We start from the raw sequence: 25,546 nt of genomic DNA on the forward strand, positions 1-25,546 counted from the left end.
AAGAGTTCATACACAAGACTTACATCTGTACTTGTCTTCCAAGTGTGCTTTACACAGAGAAATGATGCCAGTTTTAAAAGACAGGACACGGATCCTCCCTGTTCGTCCCCTATTATGAAGAATAAAACAAACAAACAAACAAAAAACAATTACTGGCACTCGAATAGAGTGTAGAAGCTACTAGTTAAGGGGCAAAAAGGCCTTAGATACAGAAACTGTATAGACCACTGTTTGATTAAGGTTGTTAAGAACTTTACTGAATTCATTGTCTGTTTGCCTCATGACCTAGAATGCAACGGGAAAGTTTTATGACCCAAATTAATGAATATTTACCCATTCTCAACTCTTAAAGGCCCTTACTTGAATTGCCAGAGTAGCTCTACATAAAATAAGGATAAAATACCCTTCCACTCACCTACAGAGAACCACCTTGGTTGAGTAAGAGGAAGAATTACCACTGTGCACTTGGCAGCTCTGGTCACTAGAGCAAATGGTCAATGTTGGTGGTTGAAGCCAAAAACAATTTCTAACAACTAACTCTTCTCTGTTCAGCACTTCCAGAATTCTATCAAATCACTGCTTACTAAGATGAGTCATCACTTCAGGTCACACAACACAAAATATAAAATATGAATATTTATGTCCAATGAAAGCCTAGCATACACTATCAGAAAGCATGCAAATACATGCAAATACATGTTCATATCAAGTATGAACATTCTAATATGGCTATGCTTTGTTGCATTAGGAAATGAAATAAAGCATTCCACACAAAAATGCATCAACACAAAAATTTAACTATGGGTAAAAAGAAAAAATAGCATGAACAGATTTTCATTATGTAGCAAATATTTTTAAACAACTTTTTACCTATTTGTTTGATTTTGGAAAGTAATTGTATCTTGGATTTTGGTATGTTTGTTGGTCACTATGTTCAATTTTCAATTAGTACAATTTATTAGATCTCTTAGTTAAAGAAAAACAATGCTTTAATGAAATTCCTGTCACTGCAAAAAATTATCTGTTTTCCTATTAGGAAAAAGCAAATCAAAGTTTGACAGGTAAACTTTACACAGGAATTTAAGTGTTAAAGGAGTTAAAAGTATCTTCAAATCATTTTCAGGTAGGTTGAATGAACATTCTATATTCAGAATTCATTCACATCTCATCTACAAAGAAAATTATGCCAAAAATATGAGGTAAGACCTGAATATAAACTATGTTCAAAACAAATGTAAACAAATCCACAATTAAAATCTGATATTTTCAAGAACCAAGTAGATATGTATATGCATTCAATAGTCAGATGGTTCTGAAACTTCAGTTAATAGCTTACCAAAATGCCAAAGAAAACAATCTGTATGCATATTAAAAGAAGATGATAAAAACATACAACAGAGGCAGAAGGTAAAGTATTTGATACGTAATACCTTTAAGAAATTCTACCTACATTTCCAAAATGGGAGTATGTGCTTGTTGATATGTGAAATGAGGCATGTAATAATTCTGAGGCCTAAGAGGAATTCAATGAAAAATCGAGACCAACTCCTCTGCTTCCTTCCTCAATTGTGTTCATTAAGACGAAGATGAAAATGAGAACCGGAGCTATGTCCTGTGTACAATCCAGAGGAAATAAATCACTGCTCTCTAACTAACAGAGGTTGATGAATGGAAGTGCCAAAGAGCAGCTCTGTAAAACGTTATTAGAAAAACCAAACAACAACAATCCTGCTTGGTTTCAGGAGCTAAGTTTGCTGTATTTGAGCTTCTTTTTCTTTTGTGTGACTCATCTATTCACAGTCTCCACAATTGTCCTACATATCCACTACAACAATTTGGATCTGATGACAGGTGTGCCAGCCCCTCCAGGAGCAGTGCCATCCCTGCCAGTGAGACAAGCCACTCCAAAATGGATGGAAGAACTCCAAAACACAGGTGAAAAAGGGAAAGAACCACAGCTACATGATAACTAATTCTATTTGAAAAAAAAATGACCTATCTCAGGTTATGGTTGGATTCTGATCTGAGAGCAGTCTGCATTCTAGCTCTTTGTTTTCCCCTCTGAGAGAGTCTCACTATGCAGTTCTGGCTGTCCTGACCCTCACACTGTGTAGACCAGGCTGGCCTCAAACTCAAAAATCTGCCTGCCTCTGCTTCTGGGTTTAAAGGTTGCATTACAGCTCTTATTGCTCCCTTATCAAGTAGGTTTCAAGTCATATGCAGAAATGATTTATCCCAGGGAGAAGACATCCATAGCTTCTGGGACACTACTATAATGTCAATACTGTTGTCACTGTTCAAGCTAGGTCCCCTCTTGCCATACGTACGTATCATAAACATTGAGAAGCCAGTTGAGACACATGTCCACACAGAGAGGGACGTTGACCAAGTTGTTGTGCTCTTGCTCCAGACGATCATAAATAGTAGTCAAACAGTTAATGATCTGAAGGATATCCATGGGCTGGTCATTTTGCTTGAGGTTGTGCTGGTCCAAGGCATCACATGCAGCTGACAGGCTCAAGAGATCCACTGCAAAAACACACAAAAGCACAAATGACCCAAAACATAAAACTTCTTTTCACTCCTTTTCCTTTGAGAATGCTGTTTGAGTTGTTTCCTACCCTTTAGTAAACACCAAACCCAAATTCCACCCTCTTTTAAAGGTATTCCGTTTTCATCCCTCGATTTTTAAGTTGATCTGGTTTTATCAGTAATCACAATCTGAACTTGTTTTCAGACCTCGCTGGCATTGGGTGATCATACAAAGATCTACAGTTCCCTTCCCTGGAATATCAGAGCATAGTTGAGAGTTAAAGGGATCAGTCTTCTGAGTCAATAGCCATTTCTATCTGAGTAGGAAGAAAAGTGTTGCAGTAGAGATTTTGAAAGAGACACTGACGGTCCTTTCTCATATTAGAAATCAATCAGATGAATCTATATGGCTAGGGTTGTGTAAACTCAATTTCTGTTTGGGCATTTACGATCAGTAAGCATTTTTTCCCTGAAAATAGACACCTCAGCTCTCATTGTTGCCTTTACACCAGGTGAAAAAATAACCAACTTCACCAAAATTTTCTGAGGCAAACTTCAGAATCTAGCCAACTTTCAAGACTAATGCTAATTTATTTCTCCTTTCACCTTCAAATTGAATTTTCCAGCATACTTTTTTGAGCCATATAAGAAATTTTAAGGCTAGGGGAGATTCCCTTGGTCTGAGGTAGTATTTAATCAGATGCCAAAAGAAAACATTAGCAAAGGTAAACTTCCATCAGCAAGTTACTAGCTTTATTCCTGAGTGTCATGAAGAGATGCTTTTCTCTAAAGCCAATTTATTAGCCAAACTGGAAATGCAACACTGGTATTTTTTAGCACCAGATACATCTAAGCTATGCTCAGGATTGCCAGTCCTTTGAGACAAAGAATCAATGATAATTAAGTGCCTCTCTCACACACCTAAGGGAAGAGGCACTGCAATTATAAATATAACTTCAAATGGAATACACATAAGCAATTTCGGTCAGTAAACAGATTTTCCAATAATAAAAGAAATACAAACGTAAGGCTATAATTCATTTTACTAGTCACTGGTGTAAGTTCAAATTAAATATTAAAAAATAATGATTAATACCTATGTATCAACATATTGTCTCTCTTGAAAAAGGAAAATAGCATATTCTGTGAAGTTTCCCTAGAAACATGAGGATCTGATGGCAGAGGCATCAGATCAGAGGCATCACTGTCAGGAGGAAAACTCTGTGCTCCCATCCCAAGGACCAGGTTCCCTAAAATATCCTGGACTAACATCCCTCTTACTCAATTACAACTTTATTTTGCTAAGGATGGAACACATCATGGCACACATCTCTACTGCAGCCTCTTTCACTTTAAGATGCAACCATGTTCTGCTTAGTGTCAGAGACATTTTTGGGGAAAACCTCATTAAGTGATTTAATCATTGAGTGAACAACACAGACTATAGCTACACAAATTAAGAGGTTTACTACATTACTAGGCTGCATAATATTATGGGATCACTGCCAGTGATTGCCCCAAACATCCTTATACAATGCTCCACTGTACTCTAACAAAAAAGAAATGATCCTTTTCTTAAATGAAATCTGAGACTGTGTAAACTTCAAAGTAGGGAACTGGCAGACAGCAAGACTTAGTTGAGAGTCAGGTGGGTAAAATGATGAAGAATAAAAAAATGACAATGCAAGCAGGCAGGAAGCTACACGGAAAGGGAGGCTAAATGGGGACTGCATGGGAGGCAGTAGGGTGGTGCAGAGACAGAGTACTAAGATTTTCACCATCTCTTTTGTCTGCCTGACTTCCTGAGAGCACAACTGCTGAAGTGCAGGTCACGGAAACCTTCGGAAATGTAGCAAGGCAGTTTCATTAGTGGAAGACTGAAGTGGATTTCTTCCATATACCAAAATCCCTAATGTATTTCTTTATACATTGAAGAAATGCTATGGATCCTGTGAAGTATTTCTACTATTTTCTTTTTTCTTACTATACACTTTACTTATCATAAATATTTTGCTTTGACTTAAGGATATAAGAAGCGTGAGACTTTTTACAGTCACATTTTATGAAGTCTCTAATGATCCCATGTGATGGTAACAAACCAACAGTGAAACTGCATGAATTTCCTTTTTATTGGACCTACTCTCGACACAGGTGAATAGGTAGGCAATACACACAACAGAAAATTTACAGGATAAATAGCTCCAGAGGGGAGTAAGGCAATTGCTCTGAAATAACAGAAGCAGAAGATGACACAGGAGAGAAATACTGTGTGGTGTTCTCTGCTAAAACCGGGTGTGGTTAAATACAAGACCAATTCATCATGGAATATGGGAGAACATAATTCCCCAAACAAACATAGCAAACAGAATAACAGAATTTTGTTGTCATGGAACAATATTTAAAAGCCTTCTATTTAAGCAGACAGAGACCAGGAAACAGGTGAGGAAAGAGATATGGGCAACTGAAATCCCCCCCCACACACACACTCAATGTTCCAACCAAACCTATTAAAGAATACATGGAGGTTATTTTTGTCAAACTTTAAACAAAAAAGATGAGCTTTGCTGCAAACCTCAGTAAATACCCAGCAGACACTTTTGTGAAGCTATTCTCCTTCTTGAAGCTAACAATTTCCATCATATGAATATATGCTATAATTTTAAATAAATGGACACATGCACAAATATGTGTGTGTGTGTGTGTGTGTGTGTGTGTGTGTGTGTGTGTGTGTGTGTGTGTGTGTATCTTGTATCTGTGTGCTTGCATATGTAAGAGCACTTGCTGCTCTTGAAGATGAACTAGGTTCACTACCTAGTACCCACACAGATGGTGACTCACAACAACCATAGTTTCAGGGATCTGATGTCCTCTTCTGATCTCCAAGGGCATCAGGCACACACGTGGTGCACATATATACACACAGGCAAATGTTCACACACATGAAATAAAATAAATATATTGCTAAAATATTTTCTTTTGGGAGCACTGACTGCTCTTCCGGAGGACCCAGGTTCAATTCCTAGCACCCACATGGCAGCTCACAACTGTCTGTACTTCCAGTTCCAGGGGACTGGACACCCATGGCAAAACACTAATGCGCATAAAATACAGATAAACAAACTTAAGAGAAACCAGCAATTAAAAAAATAAACAAAATATTTAAAAAAAAGGTTTTGTTTCAAAAATGCTTTAAAAAGTTTGAGAGATTATTTTGAATTACGTGTGTGTGTGGGGGGTATGTGCATGTGAGTACAGATGGCCAAGGAAACCAAAAGCTAGATCCCATGGATCTGGAGTTACATGTGCTTGTAAGCTACCCAATATGGATGCTGGAACTTGGGTCCTCTACAAGAACAATATGTGCTCTTAACCACTAAGCCATCTTTCTAGTCTCTTCAAAAATACTTTAATGGAAAGAGAAGCTATAGCTTTCTTGTCATTGAAGAATAGTACCACATAGTGGTGTGTTCCTCATGCCTAAAGTGATAGAGAGAGAAGAGAAATGATTCCCTTCCAGGGTCATTTGCCAAGCAGAAGAGGATCTGGCTAAGTCTAGTCTTCCCTTCTAGTTCAATCATCAGTTCTATTAATTATATACAGTCATTAGCCAAAGGTGTCACAAACATCACAAACTATCTCTATAACCTAATGGTAAAGCCCGATTGTTGAAGACAGAACTTTCTAATGTCATCAAACATACATGTTGGGAGTGAGAATATTTACAAGATTCAAAACCCATTCTTGACTAAAATATTACTAAGGCATTATTTAGGAAGAAAAATGGAGAAAAAACTGTTGATGCTGGTTGGCAAGCTACCCTAAGCTTGTAGTAAATAGCACAGACTTTGCATTTAATTATGGATGAAAATGCAACTTTCCAGTAGAGAATGGAATAAGAACTCAAACTGAAGAAGTTAACAAAATGGATTAGAATGGATCTGTGCTGATATCAGAGCTGATGAAAACTGTAATTCCTTAGCTGGTTTAGCAAAAGCTAAAAGGAGACCAGAACCTCCTTCCATTGAGTTTCACTTTCTCTGACTGGAGAGTGGAGTTAAAAACAAAGGAATGTGAGCAACTATTCCCTGTGAGAATGGGCTACACCTGTGGGACCAAATTACAATTAAAAAGATAATTCAAGGAAGGGACTTACAGGTACTTGTTCCCTCCATCACTGTTTCCTTTATTGATGGATGCCAGACTTAGTAGTTCCTGACCTGATCTATAATATAGAGTCTAGATCACTGACAATATTGCCATGGTGGTTACTTTTTGCCAATTTAATACAAGCTCTGGCCATCTGGGAAGAGGGAACCTCAACTGAGAAAATGCTTCCATCAAATTAGCCTGTGGGCAACCCTGTGGTGAATTTTCTTGATTAATGATTGACATGACAGGACCTAGCCCACTGTGGGCATTGCCATTCCTGGGCAAGTGGTTCTGTGTTGTATAACAAAAAAAATGCAATTTGGGCAAGGCACTGAAAGCAAGACAGTAAATAGCATTCATACCTTGCTAAGTAGGACATAGGCTCTGGGACAGAACTTACTACAATTATGGTGTCAAACTAACATATTATTAAACTAAACCCTAATGACTTATTGTTCTACCCACAGATCAACGCATATCTCATCCTTCATCTGAAAGGCTTCTGTAGATGGTGATTAACATAGAGACCCACAAATGGCTAAAGTGCAGATAATAAGAGACTACACATTGCTTACTCCTAAAGGATATGTATGTATGTATGTATGTATGTATGTATGTATGTATGTATGTATGTATGTATGTAAAGAAAAACAAAGCAAGGAATCACACAACACACAATGTTGCATGGGTCAAAAAAAGAATGAGTACACCTGGGAAGATATGAGGAAGGGGAGGAAATATTTTCAAAACATGTAGAAAACCTGAAACTCTGAAAGAAAAAAATTTAAAGAGACTTATAAAAATTGGGATCTGGACTAGGAATACTTGACCAGCTACAGTTTACCCTTTAAAAGTAAAGTGATGATGAAAACGATGTTCGAGTCCTAGTGTAAGAACAATAATTTGTGGGTATGCAATTCCAGAAGGAAGGACAAATATGGAAAGGTGCCTAGAATAATGGGCAAATAAAACCAGTGATTACTGGATAATGGAGCCTACAAAGGGCCCTTTGATATTCCAAGGACTAAGGACCAACAAACTCTTTCCCTGTTGTGCAACTCATGGACATCATAGAGACCACAATACTTCCCCTGGAAGATAGATTGGTGTTATCACAAAACCTCTTTCTCATTGAGGCACTGATATCTGTGAAGTCGTACGTTTAAAAACATTATTTGCCATGTGTTCAAGATATTTTTAATTCTGATATAACAGAGATATGCCCTCTAACCTACATAGTAAAATAATTCTGTTTCTTGGGAGCCCTTGTTGTGAGCCATTGTATGACTGAGGATCTACATCTTTCTTTTAATGTTATTTGTGTTGTAGCTTTCTCTGGCAGATATACAAGCCATGTTATTGTGGGTCCTGTGAGTGGTCTTCATCAACTTAACCCTGCCTAATGCCTTCTTTAGCCACCTTTAGTGCGCTACTAGAAGGTAATGTCCATTTACCTGGAAGAAAGCACATTTTTCACTTTCTCTTGGTGAAGGCAAATCTAGAAGTTTCATCTTTATTCAGACAACTTTATACTGTACCACATGACTATAATTTAGGACCAGGTTTCTAACAATGGCAAATTATTCTCAATTTCTTCTTGCATAGAAAACATTTGTCACATTTATCAATTGTCATATATTTAGCCCTGTGGTTTGGCCTCTCTCCAATCCCCTACACACTAATAAACAAAAAGTCTTTGCTTTGTTATGTACATTTTTACTTCTGTTCTTGAAAGTTGACTATCTTTTTAGTTACAGAAGATACACATTTATGGGGTGTCATCAGAGCCATGGAAGAAGAAAGGAAACACTACATTATCTTTTTCATACTATCTCCAGGCTATCAACCATATGAACCAGCTTACAAATCGTACTTACCAAGATTTTCAATTATTCTCTGCCATACTGTCAACTTTAGCTTTTATTTACACTGCACAGAAAAGCACCTGCAGACTCATGCAACATCAAAGTAATTATAAACTGGGGAACTGTAAGCCAATGGTGATTTTCACAATTTAAGTAGCATATTGTCTATAGTAGGTAAAATGTATTATTTGGTTTTTTGTAATACTGAACTTTGATAGGGAAGGATTTTTTTTAAGACCACTTGCTTAATAGAGGTGGCTAAGTATGTTTCCTAAGGCATCTGAAATTCAATCTCTTCACTGGAATCAAGAAATCACTGAGATAACATCACTAATTTCTGTTAATGTAAGACACAGTAGAAGCAGACATCGATAGGAAAAACTAGCCAGGGCAAGTTTCATTTGCTTAGACCAGGAACAATAGCTCTTTATCAGGCTTTTGCAGGCATAGAAATAAAAAGGATCTAGAAGATAAACCTAAACAAATACAAAATCTAGAGGAAGTTCTTAAATCACCTATTGAAAACTCACTAAGGAATTGGACCACACATGTTTTTCAGAAGTAAATGGATTGCCAAAACTTTTCACACTGTTCTCACTGCACATGGGGCCATAGTTTGCATGGTATTATCCATGCATTCTTAAGAATTCAGTGCCTAATTTAGATAAATACATTCTAATTTTGCTATCCTTGATTTTTTTCAAATCAGAGTGAAGATCTGAAAAGAAACGCTGAGAATTTCAGATCTTCTTAAAAGTAAAAATTCAAGCAAATCATCTTACATTCAGGGTTTAAGTTTATTACAAGGTTATCACCTCAAATGGCGGCTAACTTATCTTTTATAATATCCAACTCCTCCATTTTCCCAATGTTTACCAAAATTTTGAAATGAAAGACAATGAACAGAACTCTTTTGTCATAAAAACTGAATAATGTTCAAATGATTCCCAGGCAGTTATGGAAAGGGATAATAGTCATAAGACATTACAGACATTTCCACCTAGTCTATTTCTGTGTTTTGCCATAGTATAACCTGGAACAGCTGGTTACCTCTTTTGAACTTTTCGGATCTTACAGGAATATTCTATAGCACTTTAGAATAACCAGTTCATAATTCTCCTTTTTATCAAAGGCAAGCAGTACCTCTGGAATGGGGCAGGGTCAGGAGAAGAAAAAAAGACAGAAGACTTTCTCTATTCAGCCCCTTGACTCCACCCCACCTCAAACTCCTTTGTGCCTGCTATGATTCATTAACCAGGTCCCCAAGGAAATCCTAGGCATGGGGAGCCTTTTATTAACTACTTAAACTTGGCAGCTATACACCTGAAAATGATAACTTTGAGCTATAAGCTCTTAAGGCAATGGAATCTTCCATTGGCTTTCAGCCATGTATTCGTTCTATGAAATCAGAAAGTCCTACTCTCTGCTCAGTTCTGTGGAAATCATTGGGAATATCAATATGAAAAGAAAAAGAACCTACTTGATCTTTCCCAATAATTTCACTTTTAGAGCAGTTCCATCTCCACGTGACAACACCATACCAGTAGTTCCTCGACGGTAGTACCACCCACTTCTGAGGACCTCTAGGTGTTTCTAAAGAACCTTGGTGGCCAAGGTTTACAGTCATTCAGTGTTTATCATTTCTGTCCCCAATTTTGAGTGATTTTAGTATTAGCATGGATGACCCATACATAACTCTAGCTTCTCCATATCTTAACTTCCTATTCTACTTCCATGAAAATTCACACCTAATTAACTTTGTCACCTACTTAAATGGCTACTTTGGAAATAGTGATCAGCAATATCTCCTTTCTGCATCCAACTTCATGTCTTTCAGTTCCTTCACTAACTCTTATCTTCCTTTGCCTCCAGATCCCTCTACTTCCTAATTGGTAAATTCTACCTAAATTTAAACCTAAATTCTAGCTTTCCCTACCCAACATAACCCTGAAATACAATATTTTAATCTCATTTTACTCAAGTTATCACAACCCTTACCTAGGTGTCATCTGCCTAGTCTAGGACAGCTGCTGACTGCTGGCTACTGCTAGATAAATACTGAACCACTACACTGTGGTACTGTTGTAAAATACTCAGCTGATTGAATTTCCTAATGCTGGTTTTTAACTTAACCTCCCTCTTGTTCTCCACAACGATAAGTTCAGTATCAGCCTTATTACTTTCCAATGTCTACTGTGTCATAGGGATTCTCAAACTCCACAAAGAAAACCTTCGGTTTCATATGGGTTTCCATCACCTTCCTGATGCCAAGTTTCTTGGTTACCTAGAACCTGCACCTGTCCTTCTCTCTGGCACTCTAATAGCAAAGAAGTGTCTCTTCTTTTTGTCTGGCTCTAGGACACCTGCCCATACCTTGAGCATTTTTATCCTTTCATCTTAAGCCAGTCATTTTCAATTCCTCCATCATCTCTAATGTGCTACAACCTCTCTTTGCTCCCCTTTGTAACTGAAGGTCTCTAAGATCAGGCACGTACCAGCCATCTGTTCTTTGGTTCACTTTTAAGCTGTTCAATGTATTATCTCCACCAAAGTTACTAAGGCTCTCTCTGTTGCTGTATACAATGGGCATTGTCACCACCATCATCTGACCTTAACGGCATGTCCCTTCTTCCTTCCCATGCAGTGGCACTAAACCTCTTAGATTTTCCTACTGAACTCCCAGACATGACTTTATATTCATTTTTTCATGGTTGCTCATTCTCTGTCCTAAATGACCTGTCCCTCCTTCCCCCTCTGTATGTGTGTGTTGCTGTACTATCTTAACCTTTCCATATTTAATTTAAGCAGTAGCTCCATGCTTGTAATTGCTAAATGTTGCTTGTATTGTTCTCCTCCATACTATGCCTTTTACCAAACTCTGGTAGCCAAGCTCATTATTCATAGGGAAGCCCAAGCCAAGAATGCATGAGTCTTCCCTTCCTTGATTTCCCTTCACCCTCCCATCAAACCAATCACTAAGGCTTAGAGAATCTACCTCCTATATATTGAAATGCTCCTCCATTCTTATTCAGGCCACCATATTGCCGGTTTTGATTTTGTAACAGATCTCTTTCCTGTCTGTGGTCCAACCCCTCAATTCATGCTTTGTTTCCCAGCCAGAACGTTTTTTTTTTTTTTTTCTAAGTGAAAATCCAGCCATGGCATCCCCTTGCCAAAATCTCTTGAATGGCTCCCACTGACCTCTAAAGTCTTTAACTTGGATTTTAAAAGCTCTTCACAATCTGCCTCCTGCTCCTCTCTCCAGCCTAATACTTTACAATAGCCCTCCTTGGGATTCTGCACAGTAGCCATGATGAAGTAGTTTGAGTTCCTGAGTACTTTCTGCTCTCTTTAGGCTCCAGGCCTCACAACACAGCCTGCCCTCTCCTTGAAAAGAACACTCTTCTAAGAAGGAGACTGATAGCTGAGAGGCCAGCAAGGGACTTATCCAGACCCCCTGAACATGGGTGTCAGTGAGGAGGCCTCGGAAATCTATGGGGCCTCCGTTAGTAGATCAGTATTTATCCCTGGTGTACAAATAGACTTTGGGAGCCCATTCCACATGGAGGGATGCTCTCTCAGCCTGGACACATTGGGGAAGGCCTAGGCCCTACCTGGGATGATATGATAGACTTTGGAGATCCCCCAGGAAGGACCTCACCCTCCCTGGGGAGCGGAACGGTAAAGGGGTAGGAGGTTGGAGAAATTGGTGGGGGGACAGGGAGGAGGGGAGGGAGAGGGAGCTGGGATTGACATGTGAAGCAAGCTTGTTTCTAATTTAAATTAAGAAAATAAAAATGAAGGAGCTCTACTTGTGAACCTGTATGGCTTAGATAACACAAATTCCCATGAACTTTCTCTGAACTGCACTGCACAAAGCTAGTTGTTCACACGGTGTGCCATTCTTCCACTGCCACAAAACTTAATATTACAATCAAATTATCTATTCACTTGTCCTCAATGCCCAGTCTAAAACGGGAGACAATAATCACTGTTTTCATCAGCCATTGTCATAACTGATGATAACGTTTTATGTACATCTGTCTGTCTTCAGATTTTCACCTATACCTTGGGCATCCCTTGTTACACTCTAAATTCCTTTGTGGTAGTATCTGTGCCTATCTATTTCATGGCTATATCCTTAGTGCATATTGACAAACATTATTGTCCATAATTCATTTCATAGATAAAATAACTATGTAATACTTGGGACATTTTCCAAAGACACAAGATTTTAAAAATTAATCTCGCCCTGGCCTCACCCTTCATCTGCCATATGGTGGTTTGGCCAGGGGAGAGATTCCCCCCTCCCCATCCCCCCACCCTTTATTGCCTGTGATGGGTAGGAGAGATGGCCCCAAGGTCATAAGACCTAGATATCTGTCCCTGCCCCTCACCATCTGCAGCGCTCAGATCTGCCCTTACCTGGGCAATACAGTAGCGCTGGACCTAAAGGTCCAGATATGGGAGAGTTTACCCTGGAGGCATGAAACCAAGGGTTCAACTAGCACGGAAAATGCTTAAGAGCTCACCGTGACTGTGAATACGGGGGAGAGCTGGTGCTGACAATGCCGCAACTACCCAGGCCCAGAACCATGGTTATGTGTTTGGACACCCCAACATCCACCCCATCTGTGATCTGCTGGAGTATATGAAGGGACTGGTCCTTCAGACTCAAAGCTGCAGGATTTCTACAACACAAGCAACAGCGGGATCTCCAAGAGGAGTTCCAGTGAGGGCCCAGCGTTGATAGTGTAGCAGAAAAGATAACTATGAGTGTAAATGCTATTCATTAGAAAATAAAATTTATCAATATCTCATGAGTAAAATAATAGTCATTGAACACTTGCAGAGATAGTTATAACCCAACAAAACAGTCTAGGTAGATACTTAAGCCAAACACTTTAAAGAATGACTTTTATCTGGCAAAATGACCTTGTGACTTAAGGGTGTAAAAGTGGTGAAAAATCTCCAGTTCTCATCCTTTAAGCAAAGAAAAATTATCAAGGCCCCCAAATATTGGCTAATACTTACAGCAAAGGGCCTTCTGCAATCTTCGGAGCTTCATGGCAGTTCTATAAGCAGAGAACCTGACATTATTCAGGTCAGCTGGAGAAAAGGGAGGAAAACAAAGATCATTTGTTATTTCATCAGAAAGCACTGAGGAAACCCCTGATGATTTGCCAACAGCTACAAAAATCACAATAATAAGTTAGAAAAAAAAAACAACCTTGTGCTTATGCTTCAAGCTTTAGAAGGTGAGGTTCTGTTCATTGAGGGTTAAGGAAAGAAATCGTTCTGCCCTTTGACAATGAGGAAAGCTTCGTTCTGTGAAGGACTACAGTGGCAAAGCCTGCAGGCCATTCATGCACTGCTAGCTCCCAAGAGGGAAAAGGAGGACAAGAATTGTTTTTCTTTCTAAATTGTAATCTGGATCTGCTGTAGTAAATCTCTGCTGCACAAGATTCAAGAAAATGAAGGAACACATTATTGAAACTGCTATAAGAATGAAATATGCAAAGAGCAGATTCCCATTTTCTCATAGAAAAGGTCATGTGTTTATTGTAGAAAAGATAAGAAACTCCAGAAAGTTATAAAGTTGACTAAATAAATTGTAACAACCCATAACCAAGGAATGTATACTGTTAACATTCTAAGCATGTTTATATAAGATGCATGTGTATGTTTTAAAGTATGTTTGAAAGTAAAATAAATCAACGTTTTTTTAAAAAATTGACTTAAAATGGCATGTGTTTGTCATATAGAATATGATGTCTGATGTATAAGAACACATAATGGCTTGAATAAATTTAAGTAGTTAGCATGCATTAGGAAACATCAGTATTATTTTGTGGTAAGAACACTTAATATCCATCCATCCTCTCTGCATTTTCAAGAAGAAATATATCACTATTAATTACAGCCACAATATAATAGAATAATTTCTTATTTTTTTAAGAATTTCATGTGACTACTAACACCATTTTCATTCCTGGCTTGCTTCCCTCCAACTATTTCCATGTTTTCCCACTAAATTATTTTACATGTCAATCCCAGGTCCCTCTCCCCCCCCCAACTAATGCCCTACCCATCCCATACCCTTTCTGCTCCCTAGGGAGGGTAAGGCCTTCCCTAAGGGGTCTTCAAAGTCTGTCATATTCTTTGGGATAGGCCTAGGCCAATCCCCATGTGCCTAGGCTCAGGGAGTATCCCTTCATGTGGGATGGGCTCATAAGGTCCATTCCTGTGGTAGTGATAAGTACTGATCCACTACAAGAGGCCCCATAGATTTCCAAGGTCTCCTCACTGACACCCACATGCAGGGGGTCTGGATCAGTCCCATGCTGGTTTCCCAGCTATCAGTCTGGGGACCAAGAGTTTTCCCTTGTTCAGGTCAGCTGTTTCTGTGGGTTTCACCAGCCTGGTATGGACCCATTTGCTCATCAGACCTCCTTCTCTGCATCTGAATTACAGTTGAGTTCAAGGTTTAGCTGTGGGTATCTGCTTCTACTTGCACCAGCTGTGGGATGAAGGCTGTACGATGGCATATGAATTAGCCATCAATCTCATTATCAGGAGAGGGCATTTAAGGTAGCCTCTCCTTTGTTGCTTAGATTTTTAGTTGGTATCATCTTTGTAGCTCTCCAGACATTTCTCTGGTGCCTGATTTCTCTTTGAACTTATAATGACTCCCTCTATTATATTATCTCTTATCTTGCTCTCTTCTGTTCTTCCCCCAACTCAACCTCCCTGCCCCATCATGTCTTCCTCACCTCTTCTCTTCTTCTCCCTTTCTCACTCTCCTTGTTCCTCTCCCCTCCCCCCATGCTCCCAATTTGCTCAGGAGATCTTGTCCCTTTCCCCTTTTCCAGGGGACCATGTATGTCTCTCTTAGGGTCTTCCCTGTTTACCAGCCTCTCCAGCAGCCTGGGTTGAAGGCTGGCAATCCTTTCCTCTATGTCTAAAATCCACATATGAGTGAGTACATACAATGCCCATAACAGATTTCTTGAACTTATTCTTTCTACATATAATTTTGTAGTCTTGGACCAGCAACTAGCTTCATATTCATTTTATTTTTTTATTATTTAAAAACAATTTTTAAATTTAAATATCTTTTGATCATATTCTTACCCTCTACCTCTCCTCCTCCCTACCCACCCAACGTTAAGGTACAAACAAAAACCCAATACAAGAAACTCCCCCAAAGCCAAGAAAACAAAATAAAACTACAGCCAAAAAGAAAAAAAAAAGAACCATACCAAACTGTAACCAAATAAAAGCACCAAAAGAAAAAACAAAACTGTGGAGTCAGTTATATGGCTCAACTATTCCCAAACACATGGCCTGTCCCAGAGTTTGAGTGGTTGGTATATCCAGTGTCACTCCATTGTAGAAAACTGATTTTTCCTTTCCCGGCAAGTATAAGTGACAGTTCAGTTGTTAACCTTTCTGATAGTGGCTAGGTTTTCATTCATTCATTTTTTAAGAAATATAACAAAATCAAATATAATAAGATAAAACAAAATCACATCAAAGTTGGACATGACAAACCAACAAAAGGAAAAGAGCCTAAGGCACAAGAACCAGAGACCCACTCATTTGCACACTCAGGAATCCCATAAAAATGCTAATCTGGAAGCCATATTTTATACTAAGAGAACCTGGTATAGAGCTGTGAGGGCCCTGGCATGCTGCTTCACTGTGAGTTCATAGGAGCTTTGTTCGGTTGATCCAGAGGGCTGTGTTCTCCTATGACCTCCACCTCCTCTGACTCTTTCACTCTTTCTGCCTTCCCTTCTGAGGGGTTTCCTGAGCTCTGTCTATCTCCATCTCTCTCTATCTCTGCATAATGTTTAGTTATGGGTCTCTGTATTTGTTCCCATCTGTTGCAGGAGGAAGTTTCTCTGACAATTAGCTTTATAGCCTAAGGTGAAATTCCCATATTCAGCATGGAGTAACAATTCAACGATTTAGCCTACTGTTTCCTAGAGCCATCTGTCTGTAAGTTCCTAAAAGTCAAGCCATCTAACAGGAGTCTATATTCGGACATTGCCCTTATTCAAGTCTGCACAAGCCTTAATAATAGCTACATTTCTTTCCTAGAGTTTCTATGTATATATGTTTCAGAAATTCAGCTCCAAAAAAGCTCCTTGAAGTGAAGAGTTTAGCCACCAATCCTATTTCTTAGCAACTTAATATACAACTGCTCTCTGAAAAAAATGCGTCTAATACAGCCAGAGAACTGACTGACAAACTGAATGAGTAAATGAACAAAAGGAAGACAACCTAACTGCCACAGACAAATGATACCCATAACACTAATCCTAACGTTAGGAAAGAGTAATATTTTAATCTGTATCTAAGTCCTCTGGATCAGCACTATCAACATTGTGGTCTTTGCAGAAACCTATCATAAAGGCCTACATTTAAATTAGAGGGAAGAAAAAGAAAGTCTATAAGTTATTTTAATTATTCAACATAATTTATTTAAAGACTGGCAATAACAAATAATGGAATACTATGTAACCACCAGAAAGCTTACGGTGTTGGTAGGAAAATAAAACAGTACAACTTTGGAAAGTTCTATGAGCAGTTTCTTTCTTTTTTTTTCTTGTATCTTTAAAGATTTATTTATTTTTATTTAATGTGTATCAGTGTCTTTCATACATGTATGTCTATATATCCTATGTGTGTTTTCTGCATACAGAGACCATAATAGGGTGTCAGATCCCCTAAAACTGGAGTTATGGGTGGTTGTGAGCCACCATGTAGGTGCTGAAAACTGAACCTGAGTCATCCACAAACGCAGCAAATGCTCTTAAACTCTGAGCCATCTCTCTAGCCCCGATTAGGAGCTTCTTATGAAATTAAATATTCACATATCTTATGACCCCACACATAAATATTTACAAGAATATGAATAAAAATACATGTTCACAAAAAGCCTGGAACATGAATGTCCACAGATTTACTCATAACATCCCAAAATGGAAACAAAGCTATTGAATAACAAATAAACAACCGGTGGTAGTCATACAATAGATACTCACATACAATATTAGGAAAATGATTACTGAGACTTTAACAAAAAATCAATCTAAAAACCATGCAACTGTCTTTTACATCTAATTGACATAAATAAGTTCCATAAGATTATAAAACATGCTTCAGGGCGGTGGTGGCACACGCCTTTAATAGTAGCACTCAGGAGGCAGAGGCAGGTGGATCTCTGTGAGTTCGAGACCAGCCAGGTCTACAAGAGCTAGTTCCAGGTCAGCCTCCAAAGCCACAGAGAAACCGTGTCTCGAAAAAACCAAAAAAAAAAAAAAAAAAAAAAGATTATAAAACATGCTAAACCTACCTATGGACAAATGGTAACCTACCATAGTGTGGAAGTGGAAAATTTTACTCAAAGGAACCAAGAGATATGATCTAGGTGATTACAGTATTATTGTGATAGCTGTAGTGGTTACATGACTCTATGCTGGCCAAAACTGTATACTTAAAATGGAAGTGTTTTATGATGTTTAAATTATGCTTTAATATTGTCAATTTTAAGAGTAAAAAGAACACTTTCATGTAGACAGTAGAACATGATGTATGAGTATGTTAGTTTAAGCTACACTGTAGAGGCGGTCAGTTGTCTTAATCAGGAATGCATACTCCAGGGGTGGCTGGCTAGCAATTAATCAAAAAGCCTCACTCGAGAGGCGGCCACCGTAAAGGGCTGCAGCTATATTTAGCTCCTATTACACTGGGGATTTCATTAATTATCATAATTAATGTTAGATGGGATAGTGTTGTTCATATTAGTGATAAGCAAAATATGAACACTGTTGAAGAAGATTTAGAAACATTACCTGCTACTATATAAACAGGATGAAAGACCATTCTAGCAGATCCTACATTGTTAGAAATGGTATTCTAAGCTGAACTCAACACTGTTTAACTAAGGCCCAATGGATTCTTGGTCGGCTGACAGAGTCCTTACTATGAGATCAATGGTTTTCAAAATTTGAATGCACTTGGAGGGCTAGTTTTAAACCACCTATTTCCCAGTCCCCCACTCTAGACTTCCTGATTCCATAGGTCTGGGGAAGAGCTTGAGAATATACATTGCTAATAAGTAATAATAATTACAGCACAGCTATAATTTGGGTGTGTCTTTGGTACAAGCAGTAGGTTACTTGGTACCCACTGCCTTCTTTTGGCTCCTGCTTTCATTATAATGTGGCAGCCAAAACAGAAAGAAAAAGAAGGCTGTCAGCTACATTCTCAGGATCCTTTATTCTCTTTACCCTCAACATCATAGTTGTTCCCCTTAGTATCTTCCCCAGGCATCATTGCTTCGATTTGAAGGTTCTCTGGACCAGTTTATATAGTAAGAGTCATCGTGTGGCATTAAGTGGATTACTCAGATTTTTCCTATATTTACTACTATGGATTTTACACACTTATGATTGAGGACCTTAAGCTCTCTATGAAATTAGCTGTGAAAAGACACAGAAAAAATACTTTGAGTCAAATACAGGCCACATTTCCCTTAAGAACAGTTGAAGACACTAGCACAGTACTTCCCCCCATTTTTCCTAATCCACTTTTTCAACGGACTCTCAAACTTGTTTCCTTCTTCCTTCTTTCTGTTGTACAACCAAAGACTCTCACTCGTCCTAATTCCACTCCCTTTTCCAAGTTTCCTCATTCTATTCAGAATTCCAAACAAATGGGCCAAATGAGGTCAGACACTCCATCCAACTCTCACACGAATCCTATCAAGAATTGGCATCTTTCAGAAGCTAGAGCTCCAGTTGGGGAGGCCAGGATGACATGATTTATTTGGGGGTGTGGATCATTGTGGGAAGTATCAAGAGACAAGCATCTGGAACATTCCTGTTCTAGCAGTACTTTTAGCATCCCTAACGAAGTTCTTCTAAGTTTTCTTAATTATGACACATCATGCCTCTAGCTAATCCTTCCTGATACCCTTCTATTGTACCTTCAACTCACTGTCATGAACAAGACTTTTGCCATCACTTTTCTAAGCAACACAATCCAAAACATTCTCAGTGATGCAGGAATGCCAGAAGAAAATAGCAGGGAAAATGGCTAGTTTCCAAAACAGTGCTACAAGCCATATGAACTCACACCCAGTAATCACCAGTGAATTCAGTAATCATCAGTGAATTCCAACAGATTTCTGGTGCCTAAAAGTCCAACTAGACAGTTAAGTGTGCTGTTTGAGTCTGCATGTGTTGCTAAGAATCTGCAGTTCCACTCCCTCTGGCTTACAGCTGGAAGAGATAAGTGTCTGTCTCATGAAAGCATGGGGGATGCACGAGAAACTCCAAGATGTGACACAGCTGTGAACTATGCGAAGCTATCCCAGGCTGAAGCTCAGAGATGACTGCCTTGCTAAAATATGCACACTTTCAGAATGCTAATAAAGCCCCTTGGTCCCATGGCCCAGAAGAGGCTCTCCTCAACTTTCCCTGGGAGCTGCCTTCCCACAACTCTGGTCCAAATCAGTAATGAGGTCACTAGCTCTCACAGCTGGAACTCAAGGGGATTGAGACTATTCACGAAGCTATCCATGTTTCCATGGCAGTTGGTAGAAAGCACACTTCAGAAGGATCAAAATGCTCAGGATATAAACATTCCTCTTCCTGACTTGGATTAGTTTTCATCTATGGGCTGGTTCTAGCCTAGGAATAGAGAGACCCTAGAAGTAACATCTTCAGTTTTTCAAGCTGAACTGCCAACTACTGAAATGATGGTCCACTCACTTCTTTTTTTTTTTTTTTTTTTGAGACAGAGCTGCAGTTGTCCTGGAACTCATTGCGTAGACCAGGGAGACCTCAAACACACGGAGATTCCTCCTGAGTACTGAGATTAAAGTGTGTGGTCACACCCTGCACACGTGTTTTTTTTTTAAGATTTATTTATTTATTATACAGCATTCTGTTTGCATGTATGCCTGCAGGCCAGAAGAGGGTGCCAGATCTCATTATGGATGGTTGTGAGCTACCATGTGGTTGCTGGGACCTGAACTCAGGACCTCTGGAAGAGCAGCCTGTGTTGTTAACCTCTGAGCCATCTCTCCAACACCCCTGCTCACGTTTTAAGGCAGGAAAACAAGTAATAGTCCCCCCCCCCATGGTTTAGCCTATGAACTTCTCTTGACTCTGGTAAACATTGCTGTTTTACAGTTTGCCCCTTTACTCTGTGGGAGGTGACAGTGGAAAGTATCAGAAAAGAAAAACAGCTGATCAAGATGTACTTGGAATCTATACATGCTGGTCACGCTCTTGTAGTAATAGTGGAAAACCTTGTAGCACACTAAAGGCATGATGAGATAGACAATATAGTACAGAGAGACAGCAATATACCCCTTCATTTCCATTTTACTCCTCATTTCTGACTTTTAATAATACTGCCAAAATAGCCGGGCATTGGTGGTGCACGCCTTTAATCCCAGCACTCAGGAGGCAGAGGCAGGCGGATCTCTGTGAGTTCGAGGCCAGCCTGGTCTCCAGAGTGAGTACCAGGATATGCTCCAAAACTACACAGAGAAACCCTGTCTTTAAAAACCAAAAAAAAAAAAAATACTGCCAAAATACTACTTTCTCAGACTAAACTGGGGTCTAGAATTTCATACAACTTATATTTCAGTCCAGCTGTCCAATGGCTTATGGAGGCTTTCTGGAAAAGTTTGTGAAGACTTACCTATTAGTAGAAAAAATAATAACCTCATAAACATAATGAGTAGAAAGAGCTGTCTGGCTAAAGATTATTCCAACAGATAAATCAGTATATATACATATATCTACACACACACACACACACACACACACACACACACACACACACACACACACACATATATATATATATATATATATATATATATATATATTCCCCAGAATAAAATTAACATAAATATAGTAAGTGATCCTGAGTAAAAATAAGATTGAAATGAAGTATAATTAATCAGTGCCTGGAAGTGTCTGCATAATCTTCCCAACTTTCAAAACAAGACAAAACAAGCTATTTCCAACCTTATTATGGGCTCTTATAAGCAAGTGGCAAGTTTATTATATAATTACATATTCCTGATTCCATAGCTTCATTTTTTCCCTGGAATGTTCTAATGGGCTCTGTACCTGAAAGTATTATTTTTGCTAGCTCAAAATCACTAGAATGAACAAGAACCACAGGCCTTAATGAAGCTTAACATAAACTGAATAATTAAAATCAAATTTAGCTTAAAAGTAAATCAAGCCAAGATGTAGGCTTCAAAAGTTTAGAACTATTGAAAACTCTGGTCATCTTGAAGGACAGATTAGGAATTCCACAAACCAACCCCACTTCTTTGTTTTTGTTCTGAACTTGCACCCAGCCATTCTACAGACCTATATATCCCTAGGCCTTTGTATTTCTCTGTTTTGAGATAGGGTCTCACTGCACTGACCAACACTAGCCTTGAGCTTGCTGTGTGGCCCAGACAGGCCTTGAATTTGCAATCTTCCTGACTCAGCCTTCTGGACTGTAGAGAGAACATGCCTGTGCCACCAAAAATACCCTGGAATATACTTTTAAAGAACCAGCAAAAAAAAGAGGCACATTAACATAGCATATCTGATGTACAAATTTTAGATACGTGGTGAGTGAAAGTGTTTTCTTCAGGGATGTGGCCCCTGCTAGGCAGGCTGCCCATGGTCCAGTGGACAGTCCTACAGCCACACACATACTGCCACCATTAAGCGGACTCAGTGGGTTATAAAAAGAGTGCATTCAGTTGGGAGGAAAAAGGTGTTAAAAAGTTTCTGCACCTGGATAATCCTCTCCAGCAATCCAAATCAGAACAAATCAAACTGAATTTTAAAAGCCCATGTTTAATGGATACAACACTCCCGGATGATTTCCTAGTCTACCACCCCCCACCAGCCAGAGGAGTTGGAAAAGAGAGACCAGAAAACCACGTTTTGGGGGGACAGTTTAAATACCCTGTGGAAATGATCTTGAGCATCTGGAGGAGGGGGTCATTTGGAGGGCTTACTGAGATGAGGCACGGATTGGAGAGAGAGAGGGCAGGGGGTTCTCCACCAGAACATTCCAGACTCTTTGATGGATGCCAGGGGCTGGGGTGAAGCTTCTACAAGAACAGGTGTGTTGTGCAGAATTTGAAGGAGAGAGAGAATATATTATATTCATTGGCAAACAACATATAAAAGCTGATGTCTTTAAAACTTCATCAGCACGGAGCTTTATTTAAATAGGGATGTAGTCTAGGCAGGCCTTACACTCTCTATCTTCCTTCCTGGGCCTCCTGAATGTTAGAATTAGAGAAACATGCCAATATACATGGCCAGTTTAGATGTTATATAACTTCTTAGAAGATTCATCTGTATTTTTGCCTATTCTCTCGACACTTAGTGAGTACTGTAGCTTAGACCTTTCTTTTGGTCTTGGACATTCACATTCTTGAAGCAGAGTGGCCATTATAACCTACACAAGACCTTGACCTACGGTTTGGACAAGGAAACAAATAGAACTACATAGCAGATAGCTAGGCCTATAGTAATGGTAATGAAGTTGTTAAAATTCCAATTATGAAAATTGTTTAAGTCACAAGATCCTCAGGAGACCCTCCCCTGAGATTCCAATTAGCACTCCCTCCCACCAAACAGCACAAGAGAAAGGATTTAGGAGAAAAACCAACCAAACAACCAAACAAACAAAAACAAAACTGACTGAAAATAGAACTTTTCAGTGCTAGAGATTTCCATGCATTTCCCTGTTCTTGTAAATAACTCTAATAAGCCCATTTATTCACTGAGCTAGACTTAATCTGTCTTTGGTCTGTCGGCTACTTCCTTATTTTAGGGTAAATAACTGTGTCTTTTAAAGTTTCTAAAGTCAAGTCACAAAATGAACATACTCTGTATATGAGGAACCATGCCAAACAAATGGAACACACTGATAATCAAAACAGGTCCCTGCCCTCTTTGACTCTGTTGTCTACTGAAAGAGTAATTCAGTGTTTAGGTGCAGTGTGAAAGGGGGGCCTGAGGAAAATCACAGGAAGCTATGAGCCTGTACATGTGGGGAAACACATGCTTTTTCTAAGAAAGTAAAATTGAAGCAAAGACCTGAAGGATGCTCAGAGGGAGCCAGGTGAGGGGTGGGTAGAGCAAGGCAGGGTAATAGTTCAGCACATGCAAAAATAGCTCTGAGGCAGAGAAATGTGTGCACCAGAAGGAATCTATGAAAGCTAATACTTCTGAAATTGCAGAGTGGGGTGGAAGAGTAACCCTGTGGGCTTAGATAGACTCACAGTTGGGCCCTGCACATCTTTAATAAGGGACTTAGGGTATCAGACCTCTGGTTAAACACAATATTGAGTCATTTGTCTCTCCTAATTTATGAAACAATACTAGGATTGACACAATAGAAATGAAAAAATGACATTTATCCAAAGGGGAAGAAAGAAAACAGGAGAGGAGATAAAGACAAATAAAGACAGATCGGGAGCTCCTGTATCTTGGAAACCTAAAACATGATCTGAGGGCAACCAATTTAGGAGGCCAGAGGACCTTCATGTTACATTAATGAGGCAGGTTGGAGCAGAGAATGGGAGAAGTGAGCAAGACATATATCAATTTATGTATCCAAGAACTCAGAAATTATTATATTTCAGGTTCCTTTGGAAGCTGGAAATACATGGCTTGAATTTAAATCTCAGAGCCCTAAACACTTAGCCTCCAAACCACTTCACTCCAAGAGTGAAGCAGAGATACCATACCTCCCCAAGACACCTGACATTGAAGGGGTGAGGTGTCAAGGAATTAAAAGTCAAGACGAACACCTGCTAATTCAGCACTATGAAAGAAATTAAATCCTTAATTTCTCTTCCTTCCATTTTCCCTTCTGTCATCTCAAAAAACAAAACAAAACAAAACAAAACAAAACAAAACACCACTGTGTCATATGCGTGATTCTGGAAGGAACTTGAATTTCAGCAAAGTATCCAGCCATTATATTGGGCAATTCTGTCATTATTGTTTGTCAACATTCTTTTTTGTTTGCTTATTTATGTGGCTGGCCTTTTTTGTGGTACTGGGAAATGGTCCGGTGATTTGCTCATGATAGGCAAGTGCTGCATCACTAATCTACATCCCTAACCTTGATATCATCCATTGCCACACCAAATCAACATCCTTTCCTACTAGTTGACAAGCAACTATTGGTACCATTGGCAAGAATGACACCATGTTACTTCTCTGTCTTAGAATTTTCTGTCACTGATTTCTTGGGTTTTCTCAATGCTAAACATGGGAAACTCAGTCACTTAAAGGACTCTCAGAACTATATGAACTTATAAATTTACCCCAATCTCCTTTACCTCCATTCTCAACTCCTTCAATTAATTGTATTATTATCTTTCCAGTAGGGAACACATCCCAGATTCTCCAGGACAGAGCCAGTATAACTAAATTTTATTCTGAATAATAAAAACATTGTGCAAACAGGACCAGACATGATGGATTTTAATTCCAGCACTTATCTTGGAGTTCAATGATTGCCTGGTCTACATATCCTGCTCCAGTCTAGCAAGGCACTGTCACACACACACACACACACACACACACACACACACACACACACACACACACGCAAAATGATCAAATATGACTTAGACTTAGTTTGTATACATTTTAAAGCTTTCCATAACCATTTTTTTACAGATGATTTTTTTAATGTTGTGCCCTAACTTTTTTAGACTTCACAAGCATATGGTTGACACCACCTATTTTGAATTTACCATCCTCTTTCACAGTTGGAGGATTTGCAGAAAACTTGCTTGAAATGATGAAAATAAACAGCAGTAAATTTCCTCATCTGTTTTAATGTTAACATTATCTTGCTGCCTTTCCAGATTTACAATGCCAACTAAATTTTCCAAACTGCTAGCATCCATCCCCTGCTGTCACCTTCTC

General features: G+C 39.0%; 1 protein-coding gene across 7 annotated transcripts in view; it reads right to left on the reverse strand.

Annotated features, from left to right (window-relative positions):
• The window catches only part of Dmd (dystrophin), a 1,637,847-nt gene that overhangs the window by 95,192 nt on the left and 1,517,109 nt on the right, over positions 1-25,546 (reverse strand). For all 7 annotated transcript variants that reach the window (XM_035449892.1, XM_035449894.1, XM_035449893.1 and 4 more), the window contains 3 exons: positions 13,581-13,655; positions 2,328-2,529; positions 24-109 (listed from right to left, as the gene is read on the reverse strand). In XM_035449892.1, coding sequence (XP_035305783.1) covers positions 24-109; positions 2,328-2,529; positions 13,581-13,655 — 363 coding nt within the window. The remainder of the gene's footprint in view (positions 1-23; positions 110-2,327; positions 2,530-13,580; positions 13,656-25,546) is intronic.

This window comes from Cricetulus griseus, chromosome X, assembly GCF_003668045.3.
Source record: "Cricetulus griseus strain 17A/GY chromosome X, alternate assembly CriGri-PICRH-1.0, whole genome shotgun sequence".
In the NCBI taxonomy this organism is placed as follows: Eukaryota; Metazoa; Chordata; class Mammalia; order Rodentia; family Cricetidae; genus Cricetulus; species Cricetulus griseus.